The sequence below is a fragment of the Mastigoproctus giganteus genome, chromosome 10, assembly GCF_048544385.1.
Source record: "Mastigoproctus giganteus isolate SK-2022 chromosome 10, ASM4854438v1, whole genome shotgun sequence".
In the NCBI taxonomy this organism is placed as follows: domain Eukaryota; kingdom Metazoa; phylum Arthropoda; class Arachnida; order Uropygi; family Thelyphonidae; genus Mastigoproctus; species Mastigoproctus giganteus.
In genome coordinates this window covers 83,290,620-83,316,193 of record NC_143584.1, presented here as the reverse complement: position 1 = coordinate 83,316,193, position 25,574 = coordinate 83,290,620, and the positions used below count along the sequence as shown (strand labels likewise).

The 25,574-nt window shown below is 37.8% G+C and overlaps 1 protein-coding gene across 4 annotated transcripts in view; it reads right to left on the bottom strand.

Moving 5' to 3' along the window:
* The window catches only part of c11.1 (maestro heat like repeat family protein c11.1), a 1,259,325-nt gene that overhangs the window by 1,122,076 nt on the left and 111,675 nt on the right, over positions 1 to 25,574 (bottom strand). For all 4 annotated transcript variants that reach the window (XM_090383553.1, XM_090383554.1, XM_090383556.1 and 1 more), the window contains exon 6: positions 11,130 to 11,228. In XM_090383553.1, the coding sequence (XP_090239679.1) occupies positions 11,130 to 11,228 (99 nt within the window). The remainder of the gene's footprint in view (positions 1 to 11,129; positions 11,229 to 25,574) is intronic.

Below are 25,574 nucleotides of genomic sequence, written 5' to 3'. Positions count from 1 at the left end.
TATGACTTTGAAAAAAAGATCACTCATCAAATTACAATAAAGAAACTAGGGTGAGTTCCCCCTTTAACTGATGACGCATAGTGAATTTCTGAAGAGATGGATCAATAGTAAACTGGAGTTTTCATATTCGTTGGAACTTGAATTAATCAATTAAATGTACAGGAAAATTTATAAGAAGAAGAAGCAGAACTGTAGCACTTCTGTTCCGGGTAAAATAATGGAGTCACTGGTTAAAGATGCATTGAAGGATCATCTAGACAAGACTGCAGCAATAATTCAGACACAGCTTGGGTTTGTTAAGGGAAAGTCTTGTCTGACAAATTTGATAGGATATTATGATGTGGTTACAAAGAAACTGGATGCAAAAAATAATTTTGATATCATATATTTGGATTTCAGGAAAGCTTTTGACACTGTTGCGCATGGAAGACTATTGTACAAATTGGAGCAGAATGGTATTAAGGGTAAGTTGCTACAATGGATAAAAGGGTGGTTAAGTGGGAGAAGACAGAGGGTGGTAATCAATGGGTGCTGCTCTTCTTGGACTAAATGTTATTAGTGGAGTCCCACAGGGTTCAGTGTTGGGTCCACTGTTTTCTATATTTATCAATGATATTGATGAATGTATGTCAGGCTTAATGTCGAAGTTTGCAGATGATACAAAGGTTGGCAGGGTTGTTAATGACAGTAATGGCAGTCTGCTACTGCAACAGGATCTAGATAATTTGGGCAGATGGGCTAAGAAGTGGCAACTGAAGTTTAACCTTGACAAATGCAAAGTACTGCATATGGATAGAAGTAACCCCAGAGAAATGTACCAACTGTGTGGTGCTACGCTTAAGGTGGTAGAAAATGAAAAAGACCTGGGAGTAATTGTGCAGTGAGATATGAAGTTTTCTGAGCAATGCAGACAGGCTGCCAGGGCAGGTCATGGGATTTTGTCAAAGATATATAGGAATTTTGCTAGCAGGGAAAAGGAGGTGATTATCCCCCTGTATAAGGCAATGGTCAGGCCACGCCTTTAGTACTGTGAACAGGTCTGGAGGCCTCATTTTAGGAAGGATGTAGATTTACTTGAGCGTGTACAGAGAAGGGCAACAAGATTGGTGAGGGGAATGAAGGGATCCTCTTACCAAGAGAGGCTTAAGTTCTGCAAATTGCAGTGGCTGGAGACTAGGCACCTGCCCGGTGATCTGATTGAGGTGTATAAGGCCTTGAATGGGTTGAGCATGCTGAATTGTGATGGGATGCTTCCACGTGTTCAGATTACGAACCTAAGGGGGCATAAATTCAAATTAAGAAAAGACAGATGTAGATTAGATGTGCGGAAATTTGCCTTTAGCCAGCGGGTGGTTAATTGCTGGAACAAACTTCCATCTGTCGTTGTGGAAGTTGATAGGTTGAATAAATTTAAGGAGGAATGGACAGGCATTTGGAGGGAATGGTGTGATTTTTTTTTTTTTTTTTTTGGCTGATGCTGCATAAGCTCATAGACTTGCTTTCTTGCATCGAATGCCACTGCTACTACTACTACTACTCTGAAAAAACATACAGGGTGTATTTTTTTCAGTAAAAGTTCATTAATGGTACTAAGCACAAGTGGTGCCTCCAGTAGAACACTCACATAATACACACAATGTGAAAGTTAGACACCACCTCCAACACAGACTCACAAAAAATACATGCAGTAATTTCAATTTTTGATGAGCTCCCTCTTTCTTTTAGAGTTTAATTTTATTTTTTATATTTTTAGTTTTAATTAAATTTTCTGATTTCTATAATGTTCTACACGTATACAGTAAAAGCAAAATAATGCTGTAGTGGCTGAACTACAGGCAAAAAATGCAATGACAATTTTTTATGAGGTTAAACAGGAAAGATTTTAAATCGAGTGCATCTTATCAGTATTGTACTATTATTGAAAAGTAATTTTCATTTTGTACATTTTTGTTTACCAAGGCAATTTTTCAGAACATGTCTACCATACTAAATTAGGAATGCCTGAATTTGACTCTTTCAGAAAGATTTATTGACGAAATTCATTAAAATTGGACTAATGGAAATATTTATTAAATTTATTTATCATTTTAACTTTACTAAATGTCCTCTCAACACTGCTGCTACTGGAAATTTAATGTAAAAAATAACATTTGGCACCTTCCTACTATTTTATAATAATATTCTTATTTGATATAGTGTTTTTCTATGATATTTACAAAAAAATAATAATTTTATCAGGACAAACACATGCCTGAAGTGTACTTAATTCTTGTACTGTGGTAGCTACACCCCTGCCTAGGTGTAGCTACCACATTATACAGTCTGACACTAAGTTCTACGATTAATGCAAACGGGCTTCAAAGACAGCTCAGGAGTTTCCATTAATAACAGATGGATTTTGCCAGCAAGAACAAGCAATTGATTATCCCATACACATCATTAGTAGTACTGTGTACAGATCTCATTTTAGGAAGGATTGAAACCAATATCTGCAATGTTAATATAACTCCATAAAAAGACAATGATTTACTGGCACATTCTATTTGTCTGTAAAGCTGTTCATTATGCTCATCATATTCATTTGTTATGTGTATTCGTGTCTTTTTCTCAGCACTGCTATTAAATCTGCAGACTGTCTATAGTCAATATCATTAGTTTAAACATACTACAATATCACCTTATGTGTCCATAAAAGATTGTTTGTTATTTGGTTTTTAGGAGCATTAGCAACTACGGCCATATTGCTACGGGAATATGCGGTGGTCATTCCCTGACCTTTCCGTATTTGGTGGGCACGGGCTCGAACCCCGGTCTAATCAAGAGGCATGTGCTACGCACTGCTGCTCTTGCCTACCTGGCTACGGAGGTACCTCCATAAAAGATGATAACTATTCTATAATATCATTAACTTTTGCCCATGGCAAGCATACCTTGTTTCTATTCTACCTATCCTTTTTGCATTATACATTTCCTGTTTCCCTGACAATATTAATGCTACTTCTTGTTTTCACGCGCATCATTTTTTTCTTTGGTAACCTGTATGTTGCCTTATGCAGCACAATAGGCTCTTGTTGAGTTTGGCATATGAGTAATTGACGAGTCTCATGTCTTAACTGTTTTGAGAGCATCATCCCTTTCTTCAAGCATTCAAATTTTTTACCCATCAAAAAGCTGAATTTTCATTTAGCTTTCCTACACTCATTAAATCAAATATACATAGTTATTTTATGTGGCACTATTACTGCAGACTATGGGGAGATCTACTTACATCATGCAAACAGTACAAACAATATGAGACTGATTCATAGAAGAACTGCCCCTGGAAATTCCACCCCTCCTTTCTCATCCCAAGCCAGCACATTCTCACTGCTCTGAGCTGCCCCATTCCGAAGCATAAATTAATTAATTACCGTATTCGTTGGCTTATAAGATGCTGTGGCATGGAAGATGCACCATAATTTTGGAATAGCAAATTTAAGAAAAACAAATTTTGAAAAAATTTATTGTTAATACAATGGAAATTTAAAATTCAATAAAAATAAAACCCAAAAGCCAATAAAGAAAGGTATAGGATTATTACTTTTATCATTTTCACTAGTATCACTCTCACTCTCATACAATAAATGACCACCAAATACGGAGGATGCGGAAAGGTCATGGAATGACCACCACATATCCCTGGAGCAATATGGCCTTAGTTGCTAATGCTCCTAAAAACCAAATAACAACAACAACAAATGATCTTCAGTGCCATGCACTGCATTACTTAAAGCACATTTTTTGAAGAACTTAACCACAATTTCAGTCTTAACAACATGCCAAGACTTCAGCAACCATTCACACACTTTGCTATTGATGGACTTTTCATGCTTCCTGTAGACATAGTTTCATGGTTCCCCTCTATCAACTACACAAATTTACTTCCAAATTTGGCCATTTAGGTGGAATTTTTCGAAGGTTGTGCTTTGTTTGATCAGCTTCTTGTAATAAAACTTCCTGCTTCCTCCACTAATGCCCAAGAACACGGGAAACTCTGTTCCCATGTTCTTGGGCATACTGTACTACTTTTAGCTTCAATCCAATAGAAAAATTTTGCTTTCCTGATGTAACTGCCATTGATTAGGGCTTACATGTATAACTGGAATTCACTTGTTATTCCAACAACAGCCTGATAATTACTAAAAAGTGTACTAACTATCCATTAACTACTATATGTTAACTCTCGGTTTTGCTCATGTGCTGTATTGCCACTTTCGGCTTCTAAGATGCAGGGCAATTTTTTAAGGTATTTATAAAAGTGAAAAAAAAAGTGTCTTATAAGCCGACAAATATGGTAATTAAAATTATGTTTAATTTTAATTAATAAAAATTAAAATCAATACTATTTCTGCAAATAGAATAATAATGTTACACTATTCCCATTTACTGGGAATAGCATCACATTATTTTTATTCTCAGCATTAGCATTAGTAGAGGCATTTGATGCAAGAAAGCAAGCTTATGCAGCACGAGTATGTCTGCCAGGGGCAAAGCTTGATGACGTTGTAGAGCGGATATCATCTTTTAAGGGCGCAATAGGTGATATAGTTGTACACGTTGGCACTAATGATATAAAGAATAGGAGACCGGCGGAATTACTTAACAAACACAGGTCACTGTTGAAAAAAAGCCATGAATTAGGGTTGAATTTGAAAGTGTCTGCAATTCTGCCCAGACACGATAGGAGGGAGTATATGATGAGAGCCCTGTCGATCAATTTGGCCCTGGAAGGATTGTGCAAGGCTCAAGGGGTAGAATTTTTTTCAGCCTGGTCTGTACTTGTTAACAGGAGAGACTGCTTCTACAGGGATGGGATACACTTAAATAGAAAGGGTGCAAGAATGTTTGCTGATGCTATCGAGGCAGTGTTAGGTGGGGCGGAAAACTGCTAGATTGGGGGGATACAAGGACTAGTAGAATAACAGTAGCCACTGGCAGAGGTGAAAGTGATTCTTGCACTGCTTCTATTGGAATGAGCCGCAGCCTGGAAAATAAGATGCAGGATATTTCAGAGACTGCTGGGAATCATTGGGGTACAAGTAAACACACGTGTTGTGTTAGGGTAGCTAAGAAAAAGAGCAGGTGCATGTATACTTCTGTGTACACCAATGCTAGGAGTTTAGTAAATAAATTTGATGAATTTGAGGTATTGCTCAAAACATCAAAGGCAGATATTGTGGGAATATTGTGGTTATGCTATTAGTTAAGAAATACATATAATCCAAGGAAGTGAAGCCAGTCGACATTGCTGGACAGTGCAGTGTCGAGTCAGTTTGGTGTGACATAAGTATTGAGAGTAGGAGTGTGCTATAGACCTAATGACTCTGATGAGTATAATAAGAAACTGTACGGGGAAATAGAGTGAGCCAGTAAATAGGAGAGTCTTATAATGGGGGATTTTAATTTCCCAGATATTGACTGGAATTTGGGGTCTGGTCACTCACACACACACTAGCAAGGCTTGTGTGGATTTCTTGGATGATTGTTTTTCTGCATCAGCATGTTCGGGAGGCAACTAGAGGGAGTAATACTCTTGATTTGATTAACAGTAGTGATTCTTCATGAATTAAGAATCTGCAGGTAAATGAACCACTAGGTGGCAGTGATCACAGTGTGTTGAAGTGGGATTTACTCAAAGAGGTAACTACCATTAGGGGTAAAGGGAAGGGTTATTGCTTTCGTAAAGGCGACTACGATGGACTGAGACAGTATTTAAATTCTATACAGTGGGACCAACTGATGATGTTACCAACAGCAAATTCAAAATGGGAAGCATTCAAAGAACTTATCTTGGAAGCTACTAGGCTTTACATACCAACTAAGAAATATTGTTCAAGGTTTAGGCCTAAGTGGATGTCAGATGAACTTATGGCAGAGAAGAAAAATGCATGGGATACATACAAATTAACATGTGACACAGAAGCCTATGATAGATACAAGTTGATCTGTAACCAAGTTACAAAGGAGGTTAGGCAAGCGAAGGCAGATTACGAGAAATCTTTGGCAAGGGTTGCAAAGAAAAACAGCAGAGTTCTTTACTTATGTAAACTCTGAGAAGGAAGGGGATGAATCAGATTGGTCCACTTGATATCGATGGGTCAACTGTTGATGATCCTGCTCAGGTAGCTAACTGATAAATAAATTTATAAACTGATAAATTGATAAATAAATAAATTTATTTATTTATTTTTTTTTTTTTTCACCCCTCTGTTCGTTCGAAATACCTGTCCAGCTGAGCCTTAAACTTATTTAGGCTATCAACTTCCACGACAAGAGATGGAAGTCTATTCCACCAACCAACCACCCGCTGGCTAAAAGCAAATTTCCTCACGTCTATCCTACATCTGTCTTTTCTCAATTTGAATTTATGCCCTCTCAGGTGATTATTCTGAGCAAGAGGAAGAATCCCAACAGCATTCAGCATGCTCAAACCATTTAAGGCTTTATACACCTCTATCAGATCACCTCGCTGGTGCCTAGTCCCCAGACACTGTAATTTGCAAAACTTAAGCCTTTCTTCGTAAGAGCACCCCTTTGTTCCATTCACTAATCTTGTTGCCCTTCTCTGTACTCGTTCCAGCATCTCTACATCCTTCTTGAAATGAGGCCTCCAGACCTGTATACAGTACTCTAGGTGTGGCCTGACCATTGCCTTATACAAAGGAATAATCACCTCCTTATCCCTGCTAGAAAAATTTCTATATATCATTGACAATACACCATGAGCTACTCTTGCAGCCCGTCTGCACTGCTCAGAAAACTTCATATCTGCCTGCACAACCATCCCCTGGTCCCTTTCATTCTCTACCACTCTCAGAGTAGTACCACAGAGTTGATACGTTGCTCTGGGGTTGCTGTTTCCCATATGTAGTACTTTACATATGTCAATGTTAAACTTTATTTGCCACCTCTCAGCCCATCTGCTCAACCTTTCCAGATCCTGTTGCAGTAGCATAGTGTCAGTAGTGTCCTTGAAAACCCTGCCAACCTTTGTATCGTCTGCAAACTTGGACATTAAGCTTGATATACCATCATCAATATCATTTATAAATACAGAAAACAATAATGGACCCAATACTGAACCCTGAGGGACTCCACTAATAACATTAGTCCACGATGAGCAGTGTCCATTGATTACCACTCTCTGTCTTCTCCCCTGAACCACCCCTTTATCCATACCAGCAATTTGCATCCAATGCCACACTGCTCCAATTTGTGCAGCAGTCTTCCATGTGCAACAGTATCAAAAGCCTTTCAAAGATCCAAGTGTATAATATCAAAGTTATTCCTTGCATCCTGTTCTTTTGCAACGGCATCATAGTATCCAATCAAATTGGTCAGGCAAGACTTCCCCTTAACAAAACCATGCTCTGTCTGAGCTATAACTGAAGTCTTGTCTAGATGATCCTGCAACGCATCTTTAACAAGTGCCTCCATTAATTTTCCAGGAACAGAAGTTAAACTAACAGGTCTAGAATTACTTGTGTCGCCCTTTAATAGTAGTAGTGGCATGTGATGAAAGAAAGCAAATGTATGAGCTTATGCAGCATCAGCCAAAAAAAAAAAAAAAAAAATCACACCATTCCCTCCAAATGCCTGTCCAGTTCCTCCTTAAATTATTCAACCTATCAACTTTCACAACGACAGATGGAAGTTTGTTCCAGCAATTAACCACCCGCTGGCTAAAGGAAAATTTCCGTACATCTATTCTACATCTGTCCTTTCTTAATTTGAATTTATGCCCCCTTAGGTTCGTAATCTGAACAAGTGGAAGGATCCCATCAGAATTCAGCGTGCACAACCCATTCAAGGCCTTATGCACCTCAATCAGATCACCACGCAGGTGCCTAGTCTCCAGCCACTGCAATTTGCAGAACTTAAGCCTCTCTTGATAAGAGGATCCCTTCATTACCCTCAACAATCTTGTTGCCCTTCTCTGTACACGTTCAAGTAAATCTACATCCTTCCTAAAATGAGGCCTCCAGACCTGTACGCAGTACTCAAGGCGTGGCCTAACCATTGCCTTATACAGAGGGATAATCACCTCCTTTTCCCTGCTAGCAAAATTCCTATATATCATTGACAAAACCCCATGACCTGCCCTGGCAGCCTTTCTGCATTGCTCAGAAAACTTCATATCTGACTGCACAATTACTCCCAGGTCTTTTTCATTTTCTACCAACTTAAGTATAGTACCACACAGTTGGCACGTTTCTCTGGGGTTTACTTCTACCCATATGCAGTACTTTGCATTTGTCAAGGTTAAACTTCAGTTGCCACTTCTTAGCCCATCTGCCCAAATTATCTAGATGCGGTTGCAGTAGCACACTGCCATTACTGTCATTAACAACCCTGCCAACCTTTGTATCATCTGCAAACTTCGACACTAAGCCTGATATACATTCATCAATATCATTGATAAATATACAAAACAACAGTGGACCTAACACCGAACCCTGTGGGACTCCACTAATAACATTAGTCCAAGAAGAGCAGCACCCATTGATTACCACCCTCTGTCTTCTAGCACTTAACCATCCTTTTATCCATTGTAACAACTTACCCTTAATACCATTCTGCTCCAATTTGTACAATAGTCTTCCATGCGCAACAGTGTCAAAAGCTTTCCTGAAATCCAAATATATGATATCAAAATTATTTTTTGCATCCAGTTCCTTTGTAACCACATCATAATATCCTATCAAATTTGTCAAACAAGACTTTCCCTTAACAAACCCATGCTGTGTCTGAATTATTGCTGCAGTCTTGTCTAGATAATCCTGCAATGCATCTTTGATCTTCCTTTGTGGATTGGGGTCACATTTGCACATCTCCAGTCCATGGGTACTTCCCCGGTGTCCAAGGAAGCTCTCATAATTATGGCTAAGGGTTTTCTTACTTCCTTTGCTGCCTCCTTTAATATAACTGGATAGATCCCATCCACCCCAGGTGCCTTTCTTGTATTTATCTTCAACAATTTCTCCTCCATTTCACTCTCAGTTATTACAAGATTCTCTAGCTTACTGCCAGAGTTGAATACACCTCTGGCATTCCCCTCGCTGAATAACTCCTCACGTGTGAATGTCGATGCAAAATATTCATTCAGTTTGTTAGCCACCTGAGCAGGATCATCAACAGGACCATTGATATCAAGTGGACCAATCTGATTCATCCTCTTCCTTCTACAGTTTACATAAGTAAAGAACTCTTTGCTGTTTTTCTTTGCATCCCTTGCCAAAGATTTCTCGTAATCTGCCTTCGCCTGCCTAGCCTCCTTTGTAACTTGGTTACAGATCAACTTGTATCTATCATAGGCTTCTGTGTCACGTGTTAATTTGTATGTATCCCATGCATTTTTCTTCTCTGCCATAAGTTCATCTGACATCCACTTAGGCCTAAACCTTGAACAATATTTCTTAGTTGGTATGTAAAGCCTAGTAGCTTCCAAGGTAAGTTCTTTGAATGCTTCCCATTTTGAATTTGCTGTTGGTAACATCATCAGTTGGTCCCACTGTATAGAATTTAAATACTGTCTCAGTCCACGTAGTCGCCTTTACGAAAGCAATAACCCTTCCCTTTACCCCTAATGGTAATTACCTCTTTGAGTAAATCCCACTTCAGCACACTGCGATCACTGCCACCTAGTGGTTCATTTTCCTGAAGATTCTTAATGCATGAAGAATCACTACTGTTAATCAAATCAAGAGTATTACTCCCTCTAGTTGCCTCCCGAACATGCTGATGTAGAAAACAATCATCCAATAAATCCACAAAAGCCTTGCTAGTGTGTGAGTGACCAGCCCCCAAATTCCAGTTAATATCTGGGAAATTAAAATCCCCCATTATAAGACTCTCTGATTTACTGGCCCACTCTATTTCCCCGTACAGTTTCTTATTATACTCATCAGAGTCATTAGGCCTATAGCACCCTACTACTCTCAATTTTGATCTCCCAATACTTATGTCACACCAAACTGACTCGACACTGCACTGTCCAGCAATGTCGACTGGCTTCACTTCCTTGGATTTTATGTATTTCTTAACTAATAGCATAACCCCTCCTCCCTTCCTATCCTGTCTATCCTTCCTGTAGACATTGTACTCCCCAAATTCCAGTTCTGCATTCCTTATATCTGTGTGACACCACGTCTCTGATATCCCAACAATATCCGCCTTTGATGCTTTGAGCAATACCTCCAATTTATCAAATTTATTTAACAAACTCCTAGCATTGGTGTACACGCAAGTATACATGCACCTGTTCTTTTTCTTAGCTACCCTAACACAACCTATGTGTTTATTTGTACCCCAATCATTCCCAGCAGTCTCTGAAATATCCTGCATCTTATTTTCCAGGCTGCGGCTCATTCCAATAGAAGCAGTGCATGAATCACTTTCACCTCTGCCAGTGGCTACTGTTAATCTATTAGTCCTTGTATCCCTCCAATCTAGCAGTTTTCTGACCCACCTAACACTGTCTCGATAGCATCAGCAAACATTCTTGCACCCTTTCTATTTAAGTGCATCCCATCCCTGTAGAAGCAGTCTCTCCTGTTAACAAGTACAGACCAGGCTGAAAAAAAATTCTACCCCTTGAGCCTTGCACAATCTTTCCAGGGCCGAATAGGGCATAACATTATTTGCTATGCTGGCAATAATATTTTGCTTTAAACTATCTTGAACTCTATTATTGATTATACAGTAGGTTTCAACATAGTTTATGAGCTGTTGGTTTCCTATTACATTAATGTTATAAAACTTCATTAAGTAATAAAATTTATAATTTATGAATTTTATAAAAAGCTTTAAAGAGTTATTTCATAAAGACCATTATTTTGTGATGCTTGAAACTAAAATTAACAGAAGATTAATATAAAGATTAATATACAGAATCTGAATAACATTTTAAAAAAAATAAATTTTCAAGATTGCCAAGTACATTACAGCATCATCCCTAAAATAAATATTTTATGATGTACTTTTTGATTTCTGCTCTTTTAATATATTATATAGTGTCCCACTAAAGTATTACAGAATGCAGATTTTTAACATTAGTTTAATAATTTCCTCAAGTACTACATTACACTTACCATAGGCAAATATCCATTTCATGTTTTCTTGTTTCACCATTCCTAAAAGCGGCAGCATAGTTCCAAGAATGGCTTTTAAAAAAGGCACCATCCCAAACACTTAAGAAATACAATATCACCATGTAAATAAATAAGCTTACGGAGTAAAAATAAAAACAAAAGTTAAAAAATAAATTATATCATAATTGGTTTTAACTTAATTGTTCATGCTATAAATGTTATCTGAACTATTATTCTTTAATTGAAAAAAATCAACATCAATCAGCAACCAACTCCATCAGAAAAGTCTGACACAATCATAAAAACAATTTACGTAAATAAAAATTTAATTTAATTTAATTATAATTTCATGTTTACAATGTATACACATACTATATAAAAACTGCAGTACATTATGGGAATAACGTACTGCAGTTTTTAACAAGAGTTTAAATAATATACATCAATAAACTAATTTATTTATGTCCCACTAAATTTATTGTCCCACTAAAGTATTACAGAATGCAGTAGCACATATTTATTGTTACTTACTGTTATTTTACAAATGATTCCGCAGGTACTCGGTAGGATTTAAACCTAAGAGTTTTGCAGATAATGGAAGATCCAGCACAACCTTGTACACATTGCTACTGTTGTCTTGGGGCATTCCATTAGTGTCTGCATACAGCAATAACAAAGAACTGGTCCACAGCAATACTCAGATACATGAGAAGGCCTTTAGAGATAGTGAAGAAATAAATACTAGATCATATAAACAATGACCGCTTGAACATAGAGCTACCAGAGGCCTGAATAATGGGTAATAATGCTCAGTATTCACTTTCATGTGGTTTCTGCACCCCATATATTGCAATTAGTGGTAAAACTGTATAAAATGGGATATGTAAGGTGCAGGTAACACGATCTAATGCTGTTTCGTGTGACCAAACTTAATAAATAGTTAACAATGACATGGAGCCAGCTAACATTATTTCAAAAATTAAAAAACATTTTAAACTGAATGGTATAAAAAATAAACAGAATATAGTGCATGCAAAAGCACTTCTTACAAAAAAAAAAAAAAAAAAAAAATTTATAGGTTAAAAAATAAAATGGATTTAGAATTTCTCAGCTACAGCAACACTCAAGATGCACTGCTCTTTGCAATCCAGTATTAATGAGGGGAGTTCCACAGGTTCCATTGTTTGATCCCATACCATTTCTATTATTCATTAATGATACTGATGTAGGTTGTTGTTATTTGGTTTTTAGGAGCATTAGCAACTAAGGCCATATTGCTCCGGGGATATGCGGTGGTCATTTCCTGACCTTTCCGCATCCTCCGTATTTGGTGGTCATGGGCTCGAACCCCGGTCTGATCAAGAAGCATGTGCTACGCACTGCTCCTGCCCACCTGGCTACAGAGGCGCCACTGATGTAGGTATTTCAAGTTTAATGTCTAAATCTACTGATGATACAAAGACGGGCAGGATGGTTAACAATGGTGAGCAGAGTGCACCTACTTCAAATAAGTTACCTCAGTTAAATTATTTATAGGCTGAGAAACAACAGCTAAAATTTAACACTGGAAGATAAAGGTCTCATTTCTGGGTAACGGTAATCCCAGAGTAATATACCATTTGAGTAACAATACACTCAAAGTAATTGACTGTTAAAAGGACTTGGGAGTAATTATATGACCTAATATGAAGTTTTCTTAACACTAATCAGGTGGCTCGGACATTGAGTTCTTCAATAATATATAAGAACTTTGTAAGTAGAGACAAAAAAGTGATTATGCCATTACAATGGAACCCAGCTAATGTGAAATGTTGGGGGAAATTAACAGTTATTATTCCTTCTTAACCAAATTTCATTTAAGAAAACTTCTCATTTTTTGAATTAGACTGAAATTCATGATATTATCAAAAATTGGAGACAGTGGCAAAAAAAAAAAAAAAAAAAAATCAGGGTCTGGAGATTGCTGGTTTTCGCATATTAACTCTAACCCAGCAGGTACTGTCAAAATAAAAAGTTTAGTCATCCGCTTATATGTAGTTTTAATGTTAGTGACCACTGTCAAATAAAACTTGGATGAAAAGCAACGTTAAAGTCTAGGTAGGAGGAAACAGAGAACACATCAACAGCTCATCCACCACTTATTTGCCAATTTACATGTCATTAAATTATTTTCTTTATTAGTTTTATTATCTATATTATTTATTCTTTTATCCCCTTGGGCTGTTGAAAATGAGAAACTAATGAACTATACTGGACCTTTCTTAGAGGTTTGGAATGGAATACAAACACTATCCTTGTTGACACCAACAAGACAGAAAATGGGACTTAAAATTTTCAGTAGTAAAATGAAGTCTGCTTATACAGAAAAAGAATAAATTAAGGTGATTATTTTGCATATAGCATGACACTACATGTAAGATTCACTAGTGAATGGGTTAGTGCCAATGCACCATGTTTTGTTCATAGTGAACTGACAAAGTAGTTAATTGGCATCATTTTAATGTATCTCATGTTATGAATACCATATTATGAATACCTTCACAAAGAGTTGCCATGGTATTGCACTATCTCAAATAAGTAACGCTTCACCAATGGAAAAGACTAATGTTACTTATTTTTTGGCGGATATCACAACCCAGACAGCACCGTCTCAAGGCTTGTTGGCCTCTTGTTGGCAGTTCACTAGGAACAAAGCATGGTGTACTGGAACTAACCCATTCACTATAGAAAAAGAATAATGGGAAAAGGAAGAATATGCCGAAAACCAGTGAAACTGCATGTCTCCTTGCAGGTTTAGGGTTTTCAAAATGAAAAACTAGAATTTTCAGAAGTGAAAACTCCAGAATGGCAGTGAGGTAACATGTTTCCTTGACTGGCAAAGGCTGTCACAAACTGGTATGAAAATTTTGAGAGTGCAAACTGAATGAAATGAAGGTAACGTAATAAAGAATAAATAAAAATCTGGAAAAGAACAGACCACCGACACCCCATCTTTTCCAAGGCATGAAGGGAGGAGGGCTACAAAGCACTCCAATAGGCCAAGGACAAAGTGTTTCTTCAACCCAAAAGAGTCATAGCTAAGCAACTGTAGCCCCAACATAATGTAAGAAGTAAACAAATACAATCCTAACCAACAAAGCAATCAAACCATGAAAAAACTTAAATAGAAAACACACAAACAGAATATAAATATTCAAACACAGCTAATGAGAACAAAATATTTGACGTTTCAAACTCAAAACTGTAGTAGTAACATTATAATGAAATATTTTGAGAGAGAGGTTAGAAAAAATAAACCAAGATATATATAATTTAAAATATGTTGAAAATAACAGACAAAGTGAAATCAAGGCAAAGTAGCTTAAAACAAGCACAAATGCAAGAATAACAGAGGCTGAAATAATGAAACTGCTGTCTTCACTATTTCAGCCAAAAAACAGTTCACCATTTTAGCCAACAAAAAACAAGCATACCTCAGTTAATGCTACCCCTTATGGTGCTGTTTTGTTATAGCACTCTTGTAACTTGGGAAATTCAATTTTTACTAGAAATTAAAAGAAATGAGAAAAATTCATACAATATGTAATGTAATGATGATGATATATATATTTTTATTCACCAGTTAAGTTTTCTTTATTCATAAAAAAAGTGAAATATATACAATACTAACATTTGGTTAAATTCTGATCTTATAATTTCCAGTTCTTCAAGTGAGTCGAACTAGTTGTCCTTCTGCAAAGTAGCAGTAAGTTAAGGCCGAAATGATCAAATCCATTCATGTAGCCAATCAAAGCATTTCACATATACATGCATATGGGAGTGAAGTTGAAAAAACATGTTGTGTTGTTGTTGTTTGGTTTTTAGGAGCATTAGTCTAAATCAAGAAGCATGTGCTACGCACTGCTGCTCGTGCCCACCTGGCTATGGAGGCACCTGAAAAAAAATGTAATTAATGAAGTTGAAATTTCACATGTTTATTTAATGAAAAAACTTTTGAGTCTACAGACCAGTAAGGCTCCTGGGGGTTGATGGCATATACCCTATAATCTTAAAGACGATGCAGTGCATTGAACCATTGAGGCTAATTATGAGAACATCAATGGACTCATGAGTGATTCCATTGATACATAGGTACCAATGTATCTCCAATACATAAGTGCGGTTCTAAGAGTGAAATGGGAAATTAACAGCCGGTTAGTCTAATTTAAGCAGTAGGGAAAATCATGGAGACAATGATCAAGGGTGGAATTCAGGATCATTTAGATAGAAATGGAATTCTGAAGGATACTCAGCATGGTTTTGTAAAGGGAAAATCACGTTTAACTAATCTGATTAGCTATTTTGACAGGGTCACTCAAGAGAGCTGGACTTAGAGAATAATTTCAACATTGTTTATTTGGAGTTCATCAAAGCATTTACCTCAGTCGCACATGAGCAGTTACTTTATAAGGTGGAACAGGTTGAAATCACATGGAAAATCCTTAGATTGATAGCTGGATGTCTTCAGGGCAGGAGGCAGAGGGTTGTGATAAATGGTTATTCCTCAGATTGGGTTGATGTAAGAAGTGGGATTCCCAAAAGATCAGTATTAGGACCACTGTTGTTTTTGATTTTCATAAATGACATCGATGAAAGGATAGAGAGAGAGCGTGATGTCTAAATTTGCAGATGATGTAAAGATTGGTAGAATAATTAATTATTATTTCCAAGCAGACCTTCTTCAGAGTGACCTAGATAGACTTCAGGAATGGTCAGGAAAATGGCAGCAATGCTTTAATTCAGCAAAGTGTAAGGTATTGAACCTGGAGAACAGTAATCCTAAAATAAGTAATACACTTGGCAGAGTTGAATTAAAGCCGGTAGAGGAGGAAAGGGACTTGGGTGTTACAATACGGTCAGACTATTGTTAGACCACACATGGAATAATGTGTTTAAGTATGGAGACCGCACATAAAAAAAGATAATGTGCTTCTTGAAAGGGTCCAAAGATGAGTAACTCACCTGGTGAGATTAGAAAAAGGGCTTCCATATGGGGAAAGACTTTGAATATGTGGGTTGCAAAGCTTGGAAATTAGGCACCTTAGAGGTGACTTGTTTGAGGTGTTTAGGGCTCTGAGAGGCAAAATAAAATGAATGAGGATGAAATTTTCACAGTTATAAATGATTCTAGAACTAGGGCATAAATTTCAAATTAGAAGGGAAGATGTTTAGACTGGATTTCAGGAAGTTTTATTTTAGTCAAGAAGTTATAAATTACTGGAATAAGTTATCTACATGGGTGGTAGAGGCTGACAGTTTGGGGAAATTCAAAGGTCAGCTGAATAATTACCTACGAGAGGAGAGAAACGATAGGTTGTCAATATCCTTTTCTTTTGTTAATTTTTTTTATTATTATTATTTTATTTATTTTTTGTTATTTTATTTTTTTTTTTTATTATTTTTTTTTCAAATTAACAACCATAGGCTTCTGGTGCAGCATAAGCCATAGGCTTCCTTGCACCATGTGACAATGCTCAAGGCCAATCAACACTCTCCTCTCAAGTTCATGCTTCAAGTTTTGTCATGATTGTCTATATATATATACACATTCTTATTTAGGCATAATTTTTTTGTTTTACTACTACTACTACAACTAATGCATCTAAGCCACCGAGGAAAAGCATTTCTATAAATTTAAAACTGCAAGTGTTGAGGCAATTGAAAGCTGATGAGCATCAGGAGGATGAGGGTGCTTATTCAAACTTCACTACATCCACAATTAAAATACCTATCAAAAATGCAAAGAAGATAAAAGCTTCAACAACGACAATCTCAAAGTTGTCTGCCACAAAGATAACTTGTTCAAGCAGCCATTTGCTTGAAGAAATGGAAAGATGGCTTGGTATTTGGGTGGAGGACCAAATACAATGGAACATGCCTATAAGTCAACTGATAATAATGGAAAAGGCAAAAGTATCTTCAGAAACCTTCAGGAAGAGGAAGATATGTCAGAAATATTCATAGATAGCAGAGAATGGTTTGACAGATTCAACCAGCATGCTAACCTCCACAGCATACATATCTCTGATGAAGCTGTTAGTGTCAACAAAGACAGTCCAGGAATTTTCTGCGAATGTGATAGCCATCACTTAGCATGGCAACTACCCTCCCGAGATTGTCTTCAATGTTGATGAAACAGCCCTTTTTGGAAAAGAATGCCATCTTACTTTCATCTCCCAAGAAGAGAAATGTGCATCTGGATCCAAGGTTGGAAAAGACATAACTCTCTTACTAGAGAGAAATGCTTCGGGTGACTTTAAGTTAAAGCTAATGCTTGTGTATCATTCAGACACACCACGAGCCATGAAAGGATTTTCAAACTCACATCTGCCAGTTATTTTGAAATCACACAAGAAGGCCTAGGTGATAACTGATATTTTCTAGCAGTGGTTTGTTTTATATTTTTGCCCTGTAATAAAGTGCTATTGTGAAGAGCACAACCTTGAACCAAGGGCATTATTGGTACTCGATAATGTCCAGGCCATTCCGAGAATCTAGACACCCCCTTAGACCTTCATTCCTAGAAGTGGTTTACCTTGCACCCAACGCCACTTCATTACTCCAACTAATGGATCAAGGAGTCATACTGAATTCTAAGGCCTTAGACGCACATTCAGATAGCTCATAGAGAATACAGGTGGTGAAGATAAATAGTTCATCAGGAAATTTTGACAAAATACATCACAAATGTATAGACAACATCACAGCAGTCTGGCATGAAGTGACTGAAAACTGCATGAACAAACTGTGGAAGAAGCTATGGCCAGAAGTGCAATGACTTCATAGGATGTGATGAGGACCCAGTCATAAAACACTATTGAACTAGAATGTGAAGTGGGAATCAAGGATGTCGATGTAGACAATGTTGAGGAATTACTGCAGTCTCGTGCATACTGAATTCTAAGGCCTTAGACGCACATTCAGATAGCTCATAGAGAATACAGGTGGTGAAGATAAATAGTTCATCAGGAAATTTTGACAAAATACATCACAAATGTATAGACAACATCACAGCAGTCTGGCATGAAATGACTGAAAACTGCATGAACAAACTGTGGAAGAAGCTATGGCCAGAAGTGCAATGACTTCATAGGATGTGATGAGGACCCAGTCATAAAACACTATTGAACTAGAATGTGAAGTGGGAATCAAGGATGTCGATGTAGACAATGTTGAGGAATTACTGCAGTCTCGTGGTAAGAGTCCTACTAAAGCTGAACTTCGTGAAGTGGCAAAGAAGTGCATATAGAGTGAAACTAAAGACCACAACAATCCAGATGCAGAGGAGAAAACACCAGTGAGAAACCTCCCCGCACAATTCCTCGGTGGTAGTATATTGCTACAATCTCACAAATCATGGACCAGAAAAACTCAGACTAGGAGCGAAGCAGAAATGCAAAGAGAGCTGTTCTTGAAATGATTTCCTGCTATCGAGAACTACTTATAACTTCTCTTAAATGAGAGGACACATATGAGAAGAAAGTCAACTCTTCACTTCAAATTCAAGAAAAATTAATTTTAAAATAACATACTGATGATATATACTTTACATTAGTCAATAAAGTTCACTTAAGATATCAGTCTATGTTTAACAGAGACTAATACCACAAATTAATGTATATTATATTTCTCAGGTTGAAAAAAAAAAAAAAAACATTATAAGGAATGCATCTCCATTTATTTAATGTTAGAATCACCTCGTATAGCACTGTTTTATTTAGCATTCCGTTTTCTAGGAATGTATCCTGAGTGCTAACTGGGGTATGCCTGTACATGCCAATGTTATCAAGTTGGCATATACAGGGGAAATATATTAGCATTAGTAGACACGTGATGCAAGAAAGCAAGCTTATGCAGCATCAGCCAAAAAATAAATAAATAAATAAATAAAAAAATAACCATTTCCACTTCACCCCTCTGTTCGTTCGAAATACCTGTGCAGCTGAGCCTTAAACTTATTTAGGCTATCAACTTCCACGACAAGGGATGGAAGTCTGTTCCACCAACCAACCACCCACTGGCTAAAGGCAAATTTCCTCACGTCTATCCTACATCCGTCTTTCCTCAATTTGAATTCATGCCCTCTCAGATTATTATTCTGAGCAAGAGGAAGAATTCCATCAGCATTGAGCATGCTCAAACCATTCAAGGCTTTATACACCTCTATCAGATCACCTCACTGGTGCCTAGTCTCCAGACACTGTAATTTGCAAAACCTAAGCCTTTCTTCATAAGAGCACCCCTTTGTTCCATTCACTAATCTTGTTGCCCTTCTCTGTACTCGTTCCAGCATCTCAACATCCTTCTTGAAATGAGGCCTCCAGACATGTATACAGTACTCTAGGTGTGGCCTGACCATTACCTTATACAAGGGAATAATCACCTCCTTATACCTGCTAGAAAAATTCCTGTATATCATTGACAATACTCCATGAGCTACTCTTGCAGCCCGTCTGCACTGCTCAGAGAACTTCATATCTGCCTGCACAATCACCCCCAAGTCCCTTTCATTCTCTACCACTGTCAGTGTAGTACCACAGAGTTGATACGTTGCCCTGGGGTTGCTGTTTCCCATGTGTAGTACTTTACATTTGTCAATGTTAAACTTCATTTGCCACCTCTCAGCCCATCTGCTCAACCTTTCCAGATCCTGTTGCAGCAGTGTAGTGTCAGTAGTGTCCTTGACAACCCTGCCAACCTTTGTATCATCTGCAAACTTGGACATTAAGCTTGATATACCATCATCAATATCATTTATAAATACAGAAAACAATAATGGACCCAATACTGAACCCTGAGGGACTCCACTAATAACATTAGTCCACGATGAGCAGTGTCCATTGATTACCACTCTGTCTTCTCCCCTGAACCACCCCTTTATCCATAGCAGCAATTTTCCTCCAATGCCACACTTCTCCAATTTGTGCAGCAGTCTTCCATGTGCAACAGTATCAAAAGCCTTTCTAAGATCCAAGTATATAATATCAAAGTTATTCCCTACATCCAGTTCTTTTGTGACTGCATCATAGTATCCAATCAAATTGGTCATGCAAGACTTCCCCTTAACAAAACCATGCTGTGTCTGATCTATAACTGAAGTCTTGTCTAGATGATCCTACAGTGCTTCTTTAACCAGTGCCTCCATTAATTTTCCTGAAACAGAAGTTAAACTAACAGGTCGATAATTACTTGTGTCGCCCTTTGATCCTCCTTTGTGAATTGGGGTCACATCTGCACATCTCCAGTCCATGGGAACTTCCCCTGAATCCAAGGAAGCTCTCATAATTATGGCTAAGGGTTTGCTTACTTCCTTTGCTGCTTCCTTTAATATAACTGGATAGATCCCATCCACCCCAGGTGCCTTTCTTGTATTTATCTTCAACAATTTCTCCTCCACTTTACTCTCAGTTATTAAAAGATTCTCTAGCTTACTGCTAGAGTTGAATACACCTCTGGCATTCCCCTCGCTGAATAACTCCTCATGTGTGAATGTCGATGCAAAATATTCATTTAGTTTGTTAGCTACCTGAGCAGGATCATCAACAGTTGACCCATCGATATCAAGTGGACCAATCTGATTCATCCCCTTCCTTCTACAGTTTACATAAGTAAAGAACTCTTTGCTGTTTTTCTTTGCATCCTTTGCCAAAGATTTCTCGTAATCTGCCTTCGCCTGCCTAACCCCCTTTGTAACTTGGTTACAGATCAACTTGTATCTATCATAGGCTTCTATGTCATGTGTTAATTTGTATGTATCCCATGCATTTTTCTTCTCTGCCATAAGTTCATCTGACATCCACTTAGGCCTAAACCTTGAACAATATTTCTTAGATGGTATATAAAACCTAGTAGCTTCCAAGATAAGTTCTTTGAATGCTTCCCATTTTGAATTTGCTGTTGGTAACATCATCAGTTGGTCCCACTGTATAGAATTTAAATACTGTCTCAGTCCATCGTAGTCACCTTTACGAAAGCAATAACCCTTCCCTTCATCCCTAATGGTAGTTACCTCTTTGAGTAAATCCCACTTCAGCACACTGTGATCACTGCCACCTAGTGGTTCATTTACCTGCAGATTCTTAATGCATGAAGAATCACTACTGATAATCAAATCAAGAGTATTACTCCCTCTAGTTGCCTCCTGAACATGCTGATGCGAAAAAAATCATCCAATAAATCCACAAAAGCCTTGCTAGTGTGTGAGTGACTAGCCCCCAAATTCCCGTCAATATCTGGGAAATTAAAATCCCCCATTATAAGACTCTCTGATTTACTGGCCCACTCTATTTCCCCGTACAGTTTCTTATTATACTCATCAGAGTCATTAGGCCTATAGCACACTCCTACTCTCAATTTTGATCTCCCAATGCTTATGTCACACCAAACTGACTCGACACTGCACTCTCCAGCAATGTCGACTGGCTTCACTTCCTTGGATTTTATGTATTTCTTAACTAATAGCATAACCCCTCCTCCCTTCCTATCCTGTCTATCCTTTCTGTAGACATTGTACTCCCCAAATTCCAGTTCTGCATTCCGTATATCCGTGTGACACCACGTCTCTGAAATCCCCACAATATCTGCCTTTAATGTTTTGAGAAATATCTCAAATTCATCAAATTTATTTACTAAACTCCTAGCATTGGTGTACACAGAAGTATACATGCACCTGCTCTTTTTCTTAGCTACCCTAACACAACACATGTATTTACTTGTACCCCAATGATTCCCAGCAGTCTCTGAAATATCCTGCATCTTATTTTCCAGGCTGCAGCTCATTCCAATAGAAGCAGTGCAAGAATCACTTTCACCTCTGCCAGTGGCTACTGTTAATCTACTAGTCCTTGTATCCCCCCAATCTAGCAGTTTTCCGCCCCACCTAACACTGCCTCGATAGCATCAGCAAACATTCTTGCACCCTTTCTATTTAAGTGTATCCCATCCCTGTAGAAGCAGTCTCTCCTGTTAACAAGAACAGACCAGGCTGAAAAAAATTCTACCCCTTGAGCCTTGAACAATCTTTCCAGGGCCGAATTGATCGACAGGGCTCTCATCATATACTCCCTCCTATCATGTCTGGGCAGAATTGCAGACACTTTCAAATTCAACCCTAATTCACGGCTTTTTTTCAACAGTGACTTGTACTTGTTAAGTAATTCCGCCGGTCTCCTACTCTTAATATCATTGGTGCCAATGTGTACAACTATATCACCTTTTGTGACCTTAAAAGATGATATTGTGCAAAAAGGAGAGGTGGAACAGGACCAGTGGTATGTCTGGAAACAAAGGTAGATGAAGTACAGCAGATATCACCTTTTAAGGGCATAAAAGGCAGTTTTAATGTACATGTTGGCACTAATGACATTAAGAGAAGATCTGAGGATTTACTTAACAAATACAAGGCAATATTGGGAAAAACCTGAGAGTAAGAATTAAATTTTAAATGGTCTGCAATTCTGCCCACATACTATAGGAGAGAGAGAGCACAAATTCAGCACCTCATCAATGTCCCTATCTCTCCTCAGCCTGGAGAAACTTTTCAAGGCTCATGAGTAAAAATCTTTCTCCGAATGGTCTGTTAACGTCAACAGGAATAACTGCTTTTACAGGGTTGGGACGCTTAAACAGAAGGGATGCAAGAATATTCACTGATGATATTAAGGCAGTGTTAAGTAGGGCACAAGGCTAATAGCTTGAGAGGATCCATAGACTAACAGGTTAACTAGAGCCACAGTCAAAAGTTAAAGTGATTCCTACACAGCTGCTATCGGAACATGAAGCAGCCTGCAAAACAAGGTGCCAAGGATATCATGCTCTGATGTGGAACCTCAAACCTCATGGAACAAGTAAATACAAGGCTTATTATTCTTCTTATTCTTTTGTTCTTAGTTAAGGTAACTAAGAATAAGAATAGATGCATATACAGGGTGTCTCAAAAATACACGGTATAACTTCAGGAATGAGTTCCTCATATGTAGACAATAAAAATATTTTATATCAACATAGTTCCGGAAATGCTTGGTTCCCAAGTTATTAACCAGAATGTCTTATCTCCCGCAGGTGATTTCCTTCATTACAAGGTACTGACAGAATCTGGTGGTTTTCCATTCCGACCATGTACTCAAATCAGGAGCAAGCGGATATGCACTTTATGTACGGTTTGGCAGACAGCAATGCTCTGGAGGCTCATCGTTTTCCAGATTTCCCCACAAAAGGTTCCCAGAACGAAGATGTCGAGACAGGAAAACGTTTGAAGGTATCCATCGCCACCTTTGTGAACATGGGACCTTTACACCTCATGCTACCGACAGAGGACAACCAAGATCTATGACTCCTGAAGTAGAGGGGTGGACCAACTGCCTGGCCTCCACGCTCACTGATTTAAACCCACTAGATATCTTCTTGTGGGGCCATTTAAAGTCATTGGTGTATTCGACTCCAGTAGCTGATGTGGAAACTCTCCGCAATCGAATTGTGGCAGGTTGTGAGACAATATGAAACATGCCAGGAATTTGGCATCATCTTCGCGAGTCCATGAGATGTCGATGTGAGGCCTGTATTCAGGCAGAAGGTAGACATTTTGAACAATTACTATAAGGTGATGTGAACAGATAAGTGTCATAGACAGACCTTCAAAACTCAGAAACCAAGCATTTCCGGAACTATGTTGATATAAAATATTTTTATTGTCTACATATGAGGAACTCATTCCTGAAGTTATGCGTTCACCCTGAAGTTTTGAGACACCTTGTATATACTTATATGTACACTAATGTTAGGATCATAGTAAATAAATCTGATGAATTTGAAATGCTGGTGGAGTCATCAAATGCAAACTGTGAGGATATCAGAGATGTGGTATAAGTCAGATATAAGAGAAGCACAATTTGCACATCGGGAGTACAATGTGTACAGAAAGGACAGACAGGTTGGGAGAGAGAGAGAGAGAGAGAGAGAAGGGGTTATGCTCTAGGTTAAGAAGCACATAAAAACAAAGGCAATAGATCCAGTTGACATGGGTGGCCAGTGCAATACTGAGTCAGTTTGGTGTGACATAAGCTTCGGAAAACAAAAATGTGAGTAGAAGTGTGTTATAAGCCTAATGACCTTATGAGTATAACTTGTACAGAGAAACAGAGCAGGCCAGTAAATCAAAATGACTTAAATTGGGGGATTTTAACTTTCCATATAATGACTGGAACTTTTTTGCTAAGAATCTAATTTCTAATGGGTCGGTTATTCACACACTACCAACACTTGTGGATTTATTGGATGACTGTTTTCTATGGCAGCAGGTTTGAGAGGCACGGAGATAAAGCAATACTCCTTATCTAATTATCAGCAGCAACTTTTCATGCATTAAGAATCTGCAGGTTGGTTGGTTGATTTGACTTTTTATTGAGCAGTGGCAGCTAAGACCATAATGTGCCAAGTCAAAAAGAATCTAATTTCTGTACACATTGTACTCCCGATGTGCAAAAGACACACTGCATAGGTCTTTTACCTGCAGATTGCAGTGATCACCATGAACTGATGTGGGGTTTACTTAAAGAACTACTGTGAAGGTTAACATCAAGGGACTACCTGATGATGTTATCAAAATCTAAATGGGAAGCATTCAGGTAAGTAATCATAAAAGCTACTAGGGCTATTCATATCTATTAAGAAACAACTAAATGGCTGTTCAAATAAATTGATGAGAAATGGCAGAGAAGAAAAATGCATGGGATCCGTATAAATTATCAAGTGATAATTTATATCTACCAAAAGCCTATGGTAGATATAAACTAGTCTATAATCAAGTCCCAAAGGAAGTTAAGCAACATAAGGCAGACCATGAGAAGTCTCTAGCAAAGAATGCAAATAAAAGTGGAGAAGACTTCTTTACTTATCAGTAGAAGGAAGGAACGGAATTATTATTATAATTATTAGTAATAATTATTACTGATAGTAATAATAATTATTGTTATTATTCAGTAACTGAAGGAACTGAATTATTATCAGTAGAAGGAAGGAAGGAACTGAATTATTATCAGTAGAAGGAACTGAATTATTATCAGTAGAAAAAAGGAACAAAATTACATTGGTACACTTAATATTGATGGTTTATCAGTTGATGATTTCACTCAGGTTGCTGACAAACTGAATAGCTATTCTGAAAACCTATATACATGCTTGCAAGTGGGATGTTGCCAGAAATTCAAATTATATCATTGTGCTAAATTATTTTGTGATAACTGAGCAGAAAGCAGAAGAGAAATTGCTGAAGCTTGACATAAAACAGGTGCCTGCAGTGCTATCCAATTATATTAAGGCAGAAGCAAAGAAAAAGTGCACACATAGCCATAATTATGAGGGAATCTTTAGATTCAGGGGGGGGGGCCCCTATGGACTAGTGATGTGCAA